This window comes from Danio rerio, chromosome 21, assembly GCF_049306965.1.
Source record: "Danio rerio strain Tuebingen ecotype United States chromosome 21, GRCz12tu, whole genome shotgun sequence".
Taxonomy (NCBI): Eukaryota; Metazoa; Chordata; class Actinopteri; order Cypriniformes; family Danionidae; genus Danio; species Danio rerio.
In genome coordinates, this window is record NC_133196.1 from 30610651 (window position 1) to 30629173 (window position 18523).

General features: G+C 37.3%; 1 protein-coding gene across 4 annotated transcripts in view; it reads left to right on the forward strand.

The window, feature by feature from the left end:
• The window catches only part of pacs1a (phosphofurin acidic cluster sorting protein 1a), a 50422-nt gene extending 33358 nt beyond the window's left edge, over window positions 1-17064 (forward strand). Inside the window, exons 1-13 of one of the 4 annotated variants that reach the window (XM_073934882.1) lie at window positions 393-3141; window positions 3763-4817; window positions 7380-7484; window positions 7676-7782; window positions 7942-8096; window positions 10671-10781; window positions 10858-10975; window positions 11118-11160; window positions 11818-11860; window positions 13427-13571; window positions 13689-13921; window positions 14470-14589; window positions 15966-17064. In XM_073934882.1, the coding sequence (XP_073790983.1) occupies window positions 4728-4817; window positions 7380-7484; window positions 7676-7782; window positions 7942-8096; window positions 10671-10781; window positions 10858-10975; window positions 11118-11160; window positions 11818-11860; window positions 13427-13571; window positions 13689-13921; window positions 14470-14589; window positions 15966-16084 (1389 nt within the window). In that variant the 5' untranslated portion in view covers window positions 393-3141; window positions 3763-4727 and the 3' untranslated portion in view covers window positions 16085-17064. 4 annotated transcript variants of the gene reach the window in all.
• Window positions 17065-18523: the final 1459 nt, after the last annotated feature.

An 18523-nucleotide genomic window follows, 5' to 3' on the forward strand; every position in this document is an offset into this window, starting at 1 on the left:
TGGTTAATGTTTCTTTACACTGTCAATTGCCTTTTGGGATTATTTCCTACAATTATCAGATGATATGGCATGTTGTGTGCACTTAATTGTGCTCACAAACCATTCACGTGGCCTCCGTTTCCCTGTTTCACCTGCCTGCAGGTGTCTGTAGCTCCGCTCATTCTCCGCCTCTTTACCCTTATTTGGTATCCTGCCGTAGGTGCGATGATGCGTGAACAAAATAGCAACGGTCCATATATTTTACAGTCTATGTTTGTTCATCTTCAGAACACAAATTTAGATATTTTAGAAGAAATCTGAGAGCTTTCTGACTCCCCATAGACAGCAAGGGTTGTGTTGTTCAAAGGCCAGAAAAGGAACCACAAACATTCTCAAGGGTGTCATACTCAAGAGTGGTCTGGATGAAGGGTTTATTTTAAGTGTGCACTGCTGTTCATTAAAACTTTGATTTCACTTAGATGTATTTTTGATGCTCTTCATCTCGGCTGCTATAACCATTCAGCATAAGACTGAAAAAGCCATTTCTGAGTCATCCAGAATATGTGAGCCCGTAAAGGTGAAGAGTTATTCTTCCCACATTCTTTTATCTTAGTTTAGTGTGCAGAGATGACCATAAGAAGGCATTGTTTATTGACTGATGGTTCAACATCTTCTGTGTTTCCCCTAGGTTGAAAGGAAGGGGGAGAGGGGTGGTTCAGACCGACACCGACATAAGGAGTCATGGTGTTAATTTGTTTCTTTTAATGACAGCAGTAAAAAAAACACAATTATTTGAACTGTACAAGCTAAAATCTAAAATTAACATTTATTTTTATATTCTTTTTTATCCACAAAGTGTGCAGCTTTTGTCACTGCAGTGGATCTTGGGCTTAATTACTTACTAAATAAAGTATATTTTATACTTAACCTTTACTTAAGTATACTTCTTTTTCCTAAGGGTGTATTCACTGACTTAACAAGATCAGTCTTGTACAGCCAGGGGAGTATTGCGGCTCTGACAGCCAAGTTGGGTCAAAGTTAGGGATGTTCCTATCAGGATTTTTGCAGCTGATATTGAGTACTGATTCCACGTCATGGTGATCGGCTGATACTGAGCACTGATTCTAATGCTAAAAGCTTTATAATGTAATGAGCACATTTTCCTCTAAGTATAAACCTTTAGAGAAGATCTTGTCTTACCTTAGAGAATAAATGAAGGTACTACATATAATCCCCAAAACACGTCTCTTAAACCAGGTATGAATGTGTCATGACTCATGGCCAGAAGCAGCTGCTTTACAGAAAATATTTAATCCATTCTTTTTACTCTGGCTTAGTACCTTATTTATCAGGGCTTGCCACAGTGGAATGAAGCGCCACAGAAAATAATATCACACAGATGACAAAAACTTCTAATGAAAATTTACAATGCAATTTTGAAATTTAGAAAAAACTGCAAATGATGAAAGAAGAATTAAACATGACTCAATCACAGGATGCAGGGTGGTATGGCTACAGCCGGTTACTCACTGAAGCTAAGCAGGACTGAGCTTGGTCAGTACCTGGATGGGGGACCACATGAGAAAAACTAGGTTGCTGTTGGAAGTGGTGTTAGTGAGGCCAACAGGGGGTGCTCAACCTGTGGTCTGCATGAGTTCTAATGCCCCAATAAAAGTGAAGGGGACACTACACTGTCAGTGGGCGCCATCTTTCGGATGAGACGTTAAACTGAGGTCCTGACCCTTTGTAGTCATTAAAAATCCCATGGCACTTTTCGTGAAAGAGCAGGGGTGTAACCCCGGTGTCCTGGCCAAAGTCCCTCTATCGGCCCTTACGATCATGACCTCCCAATCATCCCCATCCACCGAATTGGCTCTATCATCGTCTCTCCACTCCACCAATAGCTGGTGTGTGTCCTGTGGCAGCCGTCGCATCATCCAAGTGGATGCTGCACACTGGTGGTGGTGTGGAGAGACGCCCCTCATAATTGTGAAGCGCTTTGTGTGTATGGCCATTCACAAATGCGCTATATAAATACACATTACAATACAATCAAGAAGTTTGGAGTGTATGTTTGATGCATAAGAATTAAAATGCACACCTATAAATCTAATACTTCTCTACTAAAGGGAAAGTGTTCTATAAACTACTATGTACAGTAATGAGTTTTTTTCAAGAATTTATTTAAACATTTGTTTTAAAAAAAGTTTTATTTATCTAATAATTCCAGCCAGCTTTTAGTGAACTTGCAATATTGTCAAAACAGAACTTTCAGTTGTTGTATTTGTTAAGTCCTAAATACATGCAGGACCATTCAAATATTTTGCTGGTCTCCAACTAATGACAGCAGATCACTCAGAGGGATTTGCACTCGTGACATCTTTACTGCTCTATACATTTAACCAAAGGAATGTAATGCTTAGACCTTACTGTGCCTCTTGCAATCTGTTGCCTTGCTCATTCACTCTCATCGCCATGATTTCCGAGTATTTTAACTCATTTTGGGGGTTTACAGGGCCGGTAAAAATTTGCAGGAGACTCGCAGAGCTTCCGGGAGAGGTCAGGTTGGATGAGACGCTAGATGGGGGAGAACGTGTCACAGCAGCTCAAAACACTGGAGATACAATGGCTGCACTTGCAACAAAGATTGCATCACTCATCCAGGTCGCACCAATAAACTAAACAGCGACCGAGGGGTCGCTGGTCGCTGAGGGGTTACGCTCCCACACTTATCTTTGTTTTGGCTGCAGTAGGCTATGCATAATATATGGAAGTGCACATGTGTCTTCGGTCCTGTCAGATGTGGCGCGTAGTCTCATTCCTATATAGCAGAGAGTGGTTGTGTAGAACTCTACTCTGCGCGATTCAGAGAGCAGAAATATGTAATCGCGTGACCATGGAGAGACAGAAATCACATGTCATTCTGGCATATATGTGCATGTATAGGTTTCTGGCATATAGGTGGACATATAGGTTTCTGGCATATAGGTGGACATATAGGTTTCTGGCATATAGGTGGACCTATTGATTTCTGGCATATACGTGGACATATAGGTTTCTGGCAAATATGTAGACATGTAGGTTTCTGGCATATATGTGGACATGTAGGTTTCTGGCAAATATGTAGACATGTAGGTTTCTGGCATATATGTTGACATGTAGGTTTCTGGCAAATATGTAGACATGTAGGTTTCTGGCAAATATGTAGACATGTAGGTTTCTGGCAAATATGTAGACATGTAGGTTTCTGGCATATATGTTGACATGTAGGTTTCTGGCATATACGTGGACATATTGGTTTCTGGCAAATATGTAGACATGTAGGTTTCTGGCAAATATGTAGACATGTAGGTTTCTGGCAAATATGTAGACATGTAGGTTTCTGGCAAATATGTAGACATGTAGGTTTCTGGCATATATGTGGACATGTAGGTTTCTGGCAAATATGTAGACATGTAGGTTTCTGGCATATATGTTGACATGTAGGTTTCTGGCAAATATGTAGACATGTAGGTTTCTGGCATATACGTGGACATATTGGTTTCTGGCAAATATGTAGACATGTAGGTTTCTGGCAAATATGTAGACATGTAGGTTTCTGGCATATATGTGGACATGTAGGTTTCTGGCATATATGTGGACATGTAGGTTTCTGGCAAATATGTAGACATGTAGGTTTCTGGCAAATATGTAGACATGTAGGTTTCTGGCATATATGTGGACATGTAGGTTTCTGGCATATATGTGGACATGTAGGTTTCTGGCAAATATGTAGACATGTAGGTTTCTGGCAAATATGTAGACATGTAGGTTTCTGGCATATATGTGGACATATAGGTTTCTGGCGTATATGTGGACATATAGGTTTCTGGCGTATATGTGGACATATAGGTTTCTGGCATATATGTAGACACAGGTTTCTGGCATGTATGTAGACATATAGGTTTCTGGCATGTATGTAGACATATAGGTTTCTGACATATAGGTGGACATATAGGTTTTTGGCATGTATGTAGACATATAGGTTTCTGACATATAGGTGGACATATAGGTTTCTGGCATATAGGTGGACATAGGTTTCTGGCATATAGGTGGACATAGGTTTCTGACAGATAGGTGGACATATAGGTTTCTGACATATAGGTGGACATACAGGTTTCTGACATATACAGTAGGTGGACATACAGGTTTTTGGCATATAGGTGGACATATAGGTTTCTGACATATAGGTGGACATATAGGTTTCTGACATATAGGTGGACATATAGGTTTCTGGCATGTATGTGAATGTATATGTTTTTTGGCATAAATGGGACATATGTTTCTGGAATATATGGGACATATATGTTTCCTACATATTTGTTTCTGAAATATATGGCACATATGTTTCTGACATATATGTGGACATATTGGTTTCTGGTATATATATGGATATATAGGTTTCTGGCATATATGGGACATACAGTATATGTTTCTGGCATATATGTGGACATATAGGTTTCTGGCATGAATGAGACATACTTTTCTGACAAATATGGGACATACAGTATATGCAGTGCATGCAGAACTTCTATCAAGAGTGGCCACAGCGCACTATTACATGCTCATAAAAAGAAATGCTGCATGTATTCTCCTGAGCACATATTGAGATCAAATTGGCTATATAGCAAATAAGTAAACACAGCTGTGTAATTTTTCTCCCCAGGCTTGATGGCAGTCATACCCCCAAACAGAGACGAGGGACTCCTATGAAGGAGAGACAGCTGTCCAAACCGCTCAGCGAACGCACCAATAGTTCAGACAGCGAGAGATCACCCGAGCTCGGCCTCACCCCTCAGGTAAATCACACACACAAACACACACACACACAACTAGCACTTAGCCAGCAACAGCTGCCTCACTCTTCTTAAGATGCTCTGACTGAAGCTCAGCAGAATCGATAAAGCCCCAAGGGACATATTTGCTCAGGAAATTGTGTTTGTGTTTGTGTGAGAGGGCAAAAGCAGAGAATATGGTGATTCATTTGGGCCACGCATGAGGATTAGTGAGCGGGAGGAGTGAGCGTGTTGGTAGAGAAAAGAGAGAGAGAGAAAGTGGGCGATAATTCTCTTTATGTAACTCTGCATACGAGGTCTGGCATGATTCAACACCTGGCTCATATGGCTGTTTACTTTTGTACAGAGGTGTCAAAATATACTCAAGGGTCATCATGACGATAAGGGGTTGTTGGTGTGAACTGCAGTTCATTAAAAATGAGATTTCGCTTGGATGTATTTTTAATGATCTTCATTTCTGTGTTAAAACCGTTCAGTGTGTGAGACTGAAATAGCCTTTTCTGAGTCATCCAGAAAATGGGAGCCCTTAAAGGTGAAGGTTGTTTTCTATTCCCACATTCTCTTAGCCTAGTTTAGTGTGCAGAGATGACCATAAGTAGATTAATAATAATAATGATATTATTAATAATTATAATAATAATGATAATAATACAGAATTTAAAAGAATAATCTTTTATATGCTCATTTATTACACCATAAAACACAGTTGAATCAGGAGGTCTTTATTGACCATATTTGGATCAGTTCTGATATTAATGAGTTTGGCAGTTTGTATGTAAAGCGTAAAAAGCTATTTATTAAAATATTTGATACTATTTAAAACAAAAATAGATTTGTTTATTCATTCATTCGTTTTCTTTTTGGCTTAGACCCTTTATTAATTGCCACAGCTGCCTATCCAGCGCCTGTGCTACCCACTACGCCACCGTGCTGCAAAAATTTGTTTATATATACATAGTAATGTACTCCTATTCTGTAAAGCTGCCTTTTTTTAATCAGCTATTCCTGTCTTTAATATTGCATGACCTTTTTAGTCTTGAGAAAATTGTTTTAAAGAATCTGACACCTATTTTTGACCACCTCTGCCTCCTTAATTTTACATTAATTATCATGAAATATTTCAGTCTAATTTTCATCTAAAAATTTGTTTGTGTCTGTTTTTACCCTATGAAATAAATAACCGTTTTCTTGAAACACATTTTTTTTCTGTTTTATTTGTTGTTCATTGTAATTATACCCTTGATACATGTAATTTATTCTTCTCTTATTCATTCATTCATTCATTCATTTTCCTTCGGCTTAGTCTCTATTTCAGAGGCAATGAATCACCAACTATTCCAGCATATGTTTTACACAACAAATGCCTTTCAGCTACAAGCCAGTATTGGGGAAACACACACACACACACACACACACACACACACACACACACACACACACACACACACACACACACACACACACACACACACACACACTCACACACACACAGTTTAATTTATTCAATTCACTTATAGTGCATGTCTTTGGACTGTGGGGGAAAATAGAGCACCTATAGAAAACCCATGCAAACACGGGGAGAACATGCAAACTCCACACAGAAACACCAACGGATCCAGTTAGGACTCGAACCAGCAATTTTTCTTGCTGTGAGGTGACTGTGCTAACCACTGAATCACATAGTCGCCCTTCTCTAATTCATTTGCACAAAATGTTTTCATACACCAACGCAGATTATTATAACATGATGAAAATACATCAAATTCTTTACAGATGCCATATGGTATGTGGTTTGAGGTTAGGATCTTGCACTAAAGTACAAATAAGTTAAACACATCAATTAGTAAAATAATTAAATGTCCCCATTACATTCAGGCATTTTGCCTTATTTTACATTAATAATGCATTTAGTTTACTGTAAATTCTAAATTTGCTCTCCAGTTTAAGGGAAATTGATGAAACGAATGCTTGAAATCGAGCCATAATTCAGGAAGGGATTATAAAATGTATAAAATCAACAAAATAATGGATGCAAATTTTCAGCAAACAAGATAACATAAACAATGCCTTAAAAGATGATCAAAAGGAGTCAGCGAATCATTATTTTTGCATGATTTTAACTATTTATTTTTAATAAAAAAAAAAAACACTTTCCAGTACTTACTGCATTTATTTAGTTGTAGACCTGTCCAGGTAATATCGGATATTACATTTTTCCCCCACTTTTTATGATCCCCAGACATTTTCTGTTGTGGTCTGCACTATCTGCAGCATGTTTCTCTATTTGAATGTGTTGTGAGAATTTGCATGTGCTAACGTTCTCAAATTGATGAAGATGTTTGTTCTTTCTCTGAGACAATATTTTACTTTGAGTTACAATTGTTTTAAAATGAACATAGCTGTTGTCACACTTCTGTAAAGGTCAAATTAGTAGCATTGCCACGTTGTTACACCCCCCACCCCTAACTCCCTAAATTATATCTGCAGACTGCACCTTCAAGTCGAATGCCTAAAATGTCAGTCTGACAGCATGAAGGTTAACAAGATGCTTCTCGTTGACTACAGATGCCGAGGAAGATAGTGTACGACCAGCTCAACCAGATTCTGCTGTCTGACAGCACCCTTCCTGACAGCCTTATCTTGGTGAACGGCAGCGACTGGCAAGGACACGTAAATACCAGTTCATTTTCACTTCCTGTGTGTCTGTCTGACAACCTTTTAAAGAACAAAACCATTCTCTTGTGTTTAGTTGAGAAATCGTCTCCTCTACTATCCATTTGAAAATGTTGTTTGTGGATATTGATGTTTTAGGGATCCTGAAGCAGAGAAATAAGATGTTTTGTGAATATGTATGTGTCCAGTATGTGGCTGAGCTACTACAGGCCCAGAAGCTGCCGGTGGTTTGCACCTGCTCCGGATCAGAAATTCAAGCTGTTCTTTCAGCCCTGCTCACACGCATACAGAAATTGTGAGTGTTACAGTGGTGGAATCAGTCAGAATGAACACAAATGTGGAATGACATAGCTGGCTGTCAAATTGCCTATTATTCATGCTTGTCAATACGAATCGCACTGCTGATCACATAATTTCTGTTCCTCTTCTGTTCTTCTTCTGTTCTCTCCCACAGCTGCAACTGTAACTCCATCATGCCCAAACCGGTGAAGGTGGTGGCGGTTGGGGGTCAGAGCTACTTGGGAGCCGTTTTGAGATTCTTCGTTTCTCAGCTCGCCAACAAGATGTCTGACTGGCTCAGCCACATAAAGTTCCTTGTGGTGCCTTTAGGTGTGTATAGAGAGAACCATTACTCTATTAACCACTATTATCAACTGCACGCACTGGCCACTTTATAAGGTACACCTGTAGATGTGATCAAGATGATCTGCTGAAGTTAAGATCAGAGTGTGGAAGAAAGTTGATTTATGTTGACTTTATTTAATTTTTGTATTGTGACGAAGTTGCTTGAGAAATGGAATATTAGATGAGAAAAAAGTGGGAGTGGCTTGTTTTTCTACTGCCAGTTTTCTAATTGGATGTAGTCAAGAAGACATTTCAATCAGAAAGATTGGGAAATTGGTTTGAGAAGAGTTATTACAACCTAACAGACTCCTCTCCTTCTGTTTGTTGTCAAAACTGACAGTCGGAAGGGCATGGTAAAGTATGTTAGCCATGCTCAATACCTAAAAGAGACTAAAAATCTGAAAGAAATAATCAGAGAATTTAGCTAAAGAAAACAGCTAGTAAACATTACAAGGGCTAACATTTTTTTTTCTTCTTAATGACATGCACAGATGAATTGTTCGCTAGAAAACTAGCAATGTTAGTTGATAAAATCATGGCTAGTATTGATTTCACTTGTACTTTAAGTAAACCCATGTAAATGGAAAAACACTTTCTCAACAAATTGAGAAAAAATCTGCAATTTCAAAACACTCACATGCTAATTCTAACAACACATCTACATACAGAAATGAACTGCAAATAGAACAGACCACAACGCTAATGTGACTGGGGACCCCAAAAAAGTGACAAGCCTGGCTGCTTTCTCTTTAGAGTCCGTGGTTTAACTTTTAGATTGTATATTTTAGCTCTAGTGTGGCACAGTGGCTCAGTGGTTAGCAATGTTGCCTCACAGCAAGTTTGCATTTCTGTGTGGAGTTTGCATGTTCTACCCCATGTTCGCGGGAGTTTCCTCCGGGTGCTTCGGTTTCCCCCACAGTCGTAGGTTAGAGAACAGGAATGTCAAACTTCTGTTGGTATTTACAAGGATCTGTACGATCAGAACGTATAAAATAACAAAACAAAATAACAAAAAATACACACATCTCAGATCTGACAACATAGCTGATTCTAAACTGGGCTTGTCACTTTTTAGGGTCCCCCTACAGTTTTTGTTGTGTTCTGCATGATTTGCAGCATGTTTTTGTATTTGCATGTGTTTGCATTGTCAAACTGATGAAGATGTTCTTCTTAATGTGTTAGTGTTTTTCTATTTGTTTGTGTTCTTTTAAAGGGTGAGTTCACCTCCTTACTGAAACTATGGAGAAGAAACTGTTGAATTATTGTTGAGTTATTATTTTTGTTTTATGTGCACAAAGTATTCTCATAATACTCAGATTGAACCACTGAAGACACATGAACTGTTATAACAATGTTTTTTGGTACATTTCTGGACTTTGAATGATTCAGGAACATCTCTTTCCATGGAGGATGAAAAATTGTCGGATTTCATTCAAAATATGTTAACTTGTGTTCAGAAGATGAAAGGAGGTATGAGGGGATTGGAATGACATGATGGGGAGTTGAGAGAATGTTTCGTTTTTAGTGGACTAAATGCAGTGCATTTGAGCTCTCTCTGCAACCGTGCAGATGGGATGGTCTGAGTATTAAAGAAACTGCTGATCTACTTGGATTTTGACACACAATTATCCCTAGGGTTAGTAGAAAATGGTCCTAAAAAGAGAACATTTTCAGTAAATGCCACTTATGTGGGTGAAAATGGTTTGTTGATGTCAGAGGAGACTGGTTCAAGCTGATAGAAAGACAACAGTCACTCAAATAACCACTTGTTCAACTAAGGTCTGCAGAAAGCATCTATTACTCACAACACATCAAACCTTGAAGCAGATGAGCTACAGCAACAGAAGAATAGCAGCAACAACAACGACAAATGAGACTACAACTCCAACAGCCTCAAGAAACTAAATAATAGAAGTCTGGAGAATGTTGTCTGGTCTGAGTCTCAATTTCTGCTGCAACATTTAAATGGTGGCGTCAAAATCTGGCACCGATTCATCTTGCGTTTATCAACAGTTGCGGTGGCTGGTGTGTAAAGATGTGAAGGAGATTTTCTTGGCATACTTTTCCCTTCAGTACAAACTGAGCATGGATTAAACACTACAGCCTACCTGATTGTTGATCACTTTGACAACAGTGGACCCATCTTGTGCTGGCTACACCAAGAAGTATAACACTATGTCAGAATGCTCAATCATCTCAAACTAGTTTCTAAAACATAACAGTAAAGTTCAATAAACTAAAATGGCTCCACGGTCATGAGATCTCAATCCAATAGAGCTCCTTTGAGATTTGCTAGAATGACAAACTGACATCATGGATGTGCAGCTGACAAATGTGTTCATATCAATATGCACCAAAAATGTCTGAGGAAATTTGTTGTATCCATGTCACAACAGATTAAGGCAGTTCTAATGGCAAAATGGGTAAATAAAACAGTTCTAGCAAAATGTATCTAATAAAGTGACCAGTAAGCTCACAAAAATAAAGCTAAGTCTAAAAACGTAATAACAAGAGTGTAAAAACAGAAATGCAGCAAGTACCTTGTGATCATCTCCACAGGCTCTCACCCTGTGGCCAAACACCTGGGTTCTCTGGACAATCGCTACAGTTCTTCCTTTCTGGACAGCTCATGGAGAGAATTTTTCAGCCGCACAGAGCCACCTCAGACTGGTAAGTGATTCTTCTTCATAGCACTGTGGATATGAGCATTTATTGGACTGTAGGATTTGTTCTTGTATCTCTTCAGATTCTTTCTCTGCTGACATTGTGGATGTGGCAGGACGAATAATACAGTACATCAATGGATCTGTGGTTACACATCAGCTCCCCATTGCAGAGGCCATGCTGACCTGCAAAAATAAGACGTGAGGGAGATGATTTTGATTGAACTTATCATTTATTATATCTTTAAATTACACACACACACACACACACACACACACACACACACACACACACACACACACACACACACACATATATATATATATTTGTTTTTCTTTCTAGGCAAGATGAAGATTCCTGCCAAAATTTTGTTCCATTTGTGGGTGTGAGTACATTTATTTATTCATTTATTTTTGGGTTTTTAAAATATATTAGTGCTGTAACACACCATGGCTATTTGATAAAAAAAAAAACTAGTAAAATATTATTACTATTAAAATATTTAGTTTTTGTTGATTTAAAGCATGAAATGTCACTATTTTATTGTCAAAAAATGTTCTGCTTAACATTTTTGTGGAAACTGTTGCCTGAATTCCATTACAATTTGCACAAAACTTTTGCAATATGTCATTAAAACTACTGTGAAATTATAATGGTTTTATTGATCAAATATGATTCTAATGCTTATTTTTTCCCACTAGCGATAAATGATTTATGTGTTGGTAGGTTTACATATATCGCAGCCATTTTTTTAAAGGAGACATATTTGTAGGCATCAAGAAAGGCACTTATACTTGGGAAATATTGGTGTTTCTGAGAGAAAAAAAATTCCATTGCAGTTTTGCTAAATATTCCTTTTTAAATTGCCTGAAAAAGCACCTCACTTCATATCAGCATCCTAACTGCATGCTTTCCAAATGAAAAAAGTAAAACCTCACTGACCTCATACTAAGAACAACCAGCCAAACTTTTATCTAAACACATTTCATAAATGTATTTTAATTTTAAACATTCAGTTTATAGTTCCTTTTTTTTGTAACAGGTGGTTAAGGTGGGATTGGTGGAACCCAACCCAGGATCTTTAGGTTTGTCATGTTGTTTTTATTTTGTATTTGTCCATATTCAATTCAGCAGTATATGTATGATCATTAGAGGTTTCTGAAAATATCTTTGTAGCAAACGGTTTAGTTTGATTACTTAACAAGTAACTTTTATATTGAATAGTGAATTAATATATTTGTGGCTTTGATTCACCAGTGCAGTTTATTTAAACAAAACAAAAGGTCTTTTTATAACTGAATCAAACAAACAAAAGTGAACGATTGAGTGTTATCATATAATATTTGTTATAATAATATTGTAATATTTGTTATAATATTTGTTATACAGATATACAGTGGTTACGGAAAGTACTCAGACCCCTTAATGTTTTTCACTTTGCAGCCGTTTGCTAAAATTATTGACATTCATTTTATCCTTATGAATGTAACCACAGCACCTTATATTGACAGAAAAACTAAATTTTTGACATTTTTGCAGATTTATTAAAATGAAAAACTGCAATATCACATTCAGACCCTTTGTTCAGTATTTAGTTAAAGCACCCTTTTGATCTAATACAGCCATGCGTCTTTTTGGGAAAGATGCAAAAAGTATTTCACATCTGGATTTTGCAGATCCTCTCCAGTTCTGTCAAGTTGGATGGTAAACTTAGTTGGATTGCCATTTTAGGTCTCTCCAGAAATGCTCAATTGGGTTTACATCAGGGCTCCAGCTGGGCCATTTAAGAACAGTCACTGAGTTGTTGTGAAGCCACTCCTTCAGTATTTTAGCTTTTGTTTAGGGTCACTGTCTTGCTAGAAGGTAAACCTTCTACCTAGTCTGAGGTCCTGAGAACTCTGGAGAGGATGTTTTTTGTCCAGGATATCCTTGTACTTGGCTGCTTTCATCTGTCCTTTAATTGCAACCAGTCATCCTCTCCTTGCAGCTGAAAAACACCCCCACAGCATGATGTTGCCACCACCATGCTTCACTCTTGGGACAGGTGATGAGCAGTGCCTGGTTTTTCTCCACACATACTGCTTAGAATTAAGGCTAGAAAGTTCTATCTTGGTCTCATCAGACCAGAGAATCTTGTTTCTCACCATCTTTAGGTCCTTCAGGGTTTTTTTTTTTTTTTTTTGCAAACTCCATGTGTCGGGCCACTTTGCCTTAACCTGACTGGTGGAGGACTGTAGTATAATCACAGCACAGCTGAACTCAAATGATGGTGTAGAACCATCTCAAGGAAAATCAGTTGAAATGGACAGCACCTGAGTTAAATATATGAGTGTCACAGCAAAGGGTCTGAATACTGAGGACCATGTGATATATCAGTTTATCTTTTTAATAAATCAGCAAAAATGCCAACAATTCTGTGTTTTTCTGTCAATATGTGGTGCTGTGTGTACATTAATAAGGAAAAAAAAAACATATATATATATATATATATATATATATATATATATATATATATATATATTTTTTTTTTTTAATATATATATATATATATATATATATATATTTTTATATATATATATATATATATATATATATATTTATATATATATATATATTTATATAACTTTTTAAAAATATAATACTCGCTTTAGGTGCAGACTTCGAGGAGGGTCTGGCTTTGAGCTTGGCGGTTCCCTCAACATCTCCACCTGCTCATGGATCTCCAACTGGGATGATGAAAGATTCTGCAACGCCGCCTCCGTCACCATCACTAAGCGGAGGACTGGCTGCTTTAGGGTTCGTGTTAAATGCCGCACAGAAAAATGCAGCGCTCTGCTGTTTCTTACATTGCTGTTATCACTGAAAAATGCAAGGCTGCTAAAAAATGCAATCTGGTCTTACAATGTTATCTAGAAGCCCCAGTATGCCACATGGTGTGGACGCCATTGGGCTGCAGGTGGATTACTGGGTGTCTTCAGGCATGGAGAAGCGCAAAGATGGAGACCCGAGAGACAGGAGTAATAAGATCACATTGAGATGTGCATTCAGATCCTTGCAAGTTAGCAGATTATCAAGCTCCAGCTCCACTGAGACTGGCTTTAACACCATGTCCATGACTGTGGTGACCAAGGAGAAGAACAAGAAGGGTGAGAATGTCCAATAGATGTTTTACACGAAATCTCCATTTATGACCCTGGATCACAAAATCATGTCTGGGTATATTTTGAAGATTTTATGAAATGTATTTTTTGAATGGCAAAAATCATTATAAAATTGAGTAAAGATCATGTTCATGAAGATTTGTTTTGTTAATTTACTAACTTTAATATATGAAAAGTCTATTTCTCTGTGTTTGATTATTAAAAGCCCTTTATTTAGACAGCGTTACATTTTTCTCAGTATTTTGATTTAATTGTTTTTTTAACCCTTTCGGGCCAGATATCGTCTTTTCTTAACAAACCACACATCAATGCAGAGCTTCTTTATTCAATTTCAGATAATGCATAAATATTAAATATATACTTATGATGATCCAGGGTCACTTTTGTTCTTTTGCTAAAGATAACTCTTGTGTTTTCAATCTATGCCATTTGCCCTGTGCCTTTTATTGATTTCGGTGTAGTTCTGCTATTGTTAGTACTCTTCACATTTATGTATATCCACATGTAACTCCATTTCCTCACTTGACCTTCAGTTCCAACAATATTCCTGGGGAAGAAGCCGAAAGAAAGAGACACAGAGTCGAAGAGTCAGATCATTGAAGGCATCACCAGACTCATCTGCTCTGCCAAGAATCAACAAACCAGTTTAAAAGGTACTTGTCAACAAATTCAAACTGGGTCCCACTTTATATTAGGTGACTTTAAAAGGCACCTATAGTAAAAAAAACTACTTTTCAAGCTGTTTGGACAGACATGCGTGTAGGTATAGTGTATAGACCGTCATATTGGGATGATATAAACACACTTTTTTATTTTTTTTATTTAACAACATAAAAATGGTGGAGCAATCGGATCGATTTTGAGACCGACCGCAACTTGACGTAGGAGTATGGTCCCCTGCCTACCAATATTGATTGAAATGCTTGCAATACCATATCCTCAGTTTGTTGTTTCAAGTCCGCCATTTTCAGCGTGAGTCAAAGCGATGTCACCAAAGGAAAACCCTTGCTTTATTCTTGGATGTAAGGCTCATTGGGCTCAACACGAGCCTTCATCGTCTTCCTGCGAATGGCCACTAAGATTTTACATTTAGCGGCCATTTGCACTGAACACGCAGTGAATGCAACGTATCGAGATTCGGGCCACCAACAACAGCTGATCCAGCAAGTCTTTAAGCATTCTCTCTGGAAACACTTGATTGATCTCAGCTGGCAGATCAACATTCACCACATGATCACTCTCATCGGCACCATTGTTTGTAACTTCAGGTGGGTTTGCAAACGTGTACTTTTCATTGCGTCTTCCTTAAACTTCAGCCGTTTGCATTTCCCGCGGTCACAGAAGCTCCCTGTGCTCTTAACTAGGTGCGGCTGTTTGTTCCGTGCAGAAACACAGTGTTGAGAAGCCTTTATGATTAATTAACCATAATGAATTATAGCAAGGTTAATAGTGACGGTAACAGAGTACATTTGCCAGAGTAACGTAGTTTGAAGTATCGCAAATTTGATTTATGAAACTGAATCCACCATTAATAAACCTGACTTACCAAAATAAGCCTGGCTTTTTTCTCTAAGCTTGGTTTATGGAATAGCCCCCAGAGCATTAAAAAACAAACATCTATAGCTGCATCACCCTGGATTCAAACCAATTATCTCCGCATGCTTGTTAGGAACCGTCACCGCTTCACTCAATCACTTGAAACCTCACAAAATTTACCGCAATACATTAAAATTTACCACTAGGTGTAGAGACGGGTTTTGAAATGTTTCAAAGCTTCGACTGTTTCAGTGATGAAGCCTTGCTTTGCCCACCACTATTCACATGTACTTTAATCAGAAATTTTGAAAAATAAAAATTGTTTGGGTATTTTTTTTTAATGGTTTTCCAACATTCTTCAAAATATGTGTTCAACAGAAATGAGACACTCAAAAGTGTTAGGATTCATTTTTTGTGCGTGAGGAAAATATTCATTTTTGGGAGAACTGTTAAACTTCCAGGAATTTGAAGGTAATCTCTGCTTGTGTTTCAGTGTCTGTAGATGGGATGGAGTGGAATGATGTGAAGTTCTTCCAGCTGGCGTCTCAGTGGCCCACTCATGTCAAGTACATCCCTGTGGGGCTGTTCGGCTACAACAAACCGCCCTCCTAGTGACTTCTTACTTGGCAGAAACATGGTTACATCTCCAGACCCTGCTTTTGTTATGGTCTTCAGATTGAATAGAGGACCAGTTTTTGCTCGCGAGGCAGTCGTGATCACAGGATCACAGCTCGAGCCAAGTGGAAGATTTCAAAATTCTCCACAGTGGGATCTTGTTTTGGTTTTCAAAGGGCCAGAGCAGACAAAACATCCAAGGATGAGAGTATTATTTATGATTCCTTTTCTATAAGTGTTTGGTGGGATTCATGATGCAATAATAGTCCAATATTGTATTGTTATATTTATGGTACTTGATATTAGTGATTTAAAGTTTTCAGATTCATCGTGTGTCACTTTATTTGTACAAATGTAATGTATTCGTATTATTTCACCAACTGAATCTGACATCCAAAGCTTCTCAAAGACACTTTGTAAAGCAAATAAAAAGCCTTTAAAATACTTTAAATATAAATAATATTTTGTTGTCTGTGTGAAATATTCTGTTGTTCTCCTCTTTAGAAATGTAGATTTGCTTATGTGATATATGTATAAGCATGTGATCATATGTGCTTAAATCAGGGTTTGTCTAAGCTGCTATGGACATTGAATCCATTCCACTGTGGTTTCAGAAGCTTGTTGTCGTTTATTTATTAATCTGCCATTACTAAAGGTGTTCACCACCTTCTCAATGCCTTCCATAACAAATATGATTACGTGAGATGACTAATAGTTATGAAAAAATTATACTAAAGTTTATTTTGTACCTTCCAAGTGACCTCAGACCATGTTCAGAAATTGTTTACCATTATTGCCTTTCAAATTGTACACAACCCTAATTTGTTCGCATGATGCAGTGTATTGATCAGTATGATTGCAGTACATCTGTGCTTATTTTAATAACGTTATGTGAAAAATCAGTATTCCTTTTGTCTCTCTAAAGCTCTTGTATTTTGACATCAGATGTGCAGAAATAATAAATATTGTAATTGCAACTGTTTTTGTTTCATGTCTCATGAGATAAAATGAATAGCAAATGTTTTCAATAGAAAAAAAAAATTAGGTGTCATTGATAAGACTTAAGTAACAACTAATTGGGTGCCTCATATTCATGTGCTTTGTATTGTAACGAAAACACTCTAAAAAGTCAATCTTGAAGCGGTTATTAAATAGTTATATTACAATTGAAAGAACAAGCACAGCGTTTGTCTTTGTAAACAGATGCATGTTGTATTTGTTCAATCTATGACAGAGTTCTGAGACACTGGTAAATAAGCAAGGGCTTAGGTGTACAGTGTGAAACCATATATATTGAAAACTCAGGGTTAATTGAAATCTCTGGTTAAACAAAAGAAGAATTCAATTCATCTGAGGTCGGTTGCACACGTCCAGTTTAAGTTTGAACCCAGGTAAGTTCAAGTTTAGTTTGAGTCAGGCTCAACCTTTGCAATGACCCGATCTAATCCTGTATATGAAATAAGCCTGCTCCTAAGCAGTCCTGTTGCTATGACATCAACTCTCGAATGAGTTTTTGAAGAACGAGATGATTCTTGACTGTATCAAATAGTCACTTACCAAATTCAGCAAACTGAGTAACCCAAATACAAGCAACGAAGCCCAAAGTCAGGTTTTGTTATCTTGTTAAATGATGCTATATATCTAACCATCACTGAAGCAGATTTTATTCTGGGTTAGAGATGGCAGATCCAAATTGAACCAATCAGCTGTGAGAAAAGTGCCATATATTTTTATTGCATAAAAGCCACTCGCTGTCCTCATCAGGCATCTTTTTTGCTCCAAATGAAACATTTTATACCAAGTCAAAAATGTCTTTTGCTGCTAACAATTTATGTGAATTTTAATTATTTATACGTTATTCAATATTTCTGAAATGTTAATTAATATTAATAATATATGTATATTAAAATGTACATATTAAAATAAAAAATTGCTTTAACAGTTAACATTTTAAAAGTACTGTCTAAGCTATTTGTGAACCTACATTATTTAAATCAACTGATTCATTTGCATTGATATTGTAATATTTACTTTCAGCTGTCTTCTTAAATTTCCACTGCATCAACATTAGTCTCTGGGATAAACCCTAAGTTAACAAAGAAAGCTTAAATCCAGTGTTGTGAAACCACTTAACTTGAACCTGTTTGGATTCATTTTGTTTTGTCAAACCGAAACTTACTCTGCCACTCGGAGTTTGTTCAACTTGTTTTGTGCAACAGGGTACAAAGACTGACAGTAAACTAGTTCAAGTGGGAAAAGCCTTATATTTTACCCAGGGTTATTGTAATTTTAGGTTAATTAAATATTACATGCCTTAACTTGGGTTTTACATAGCTCTCTAAATACAAAGGTTCAAACTATTTTTGATATAAGCAGTTTAGGATTAATTCACAAAAAGTATGTTTCTCAAATAGTCTTCGATATTTTTCGATTTGT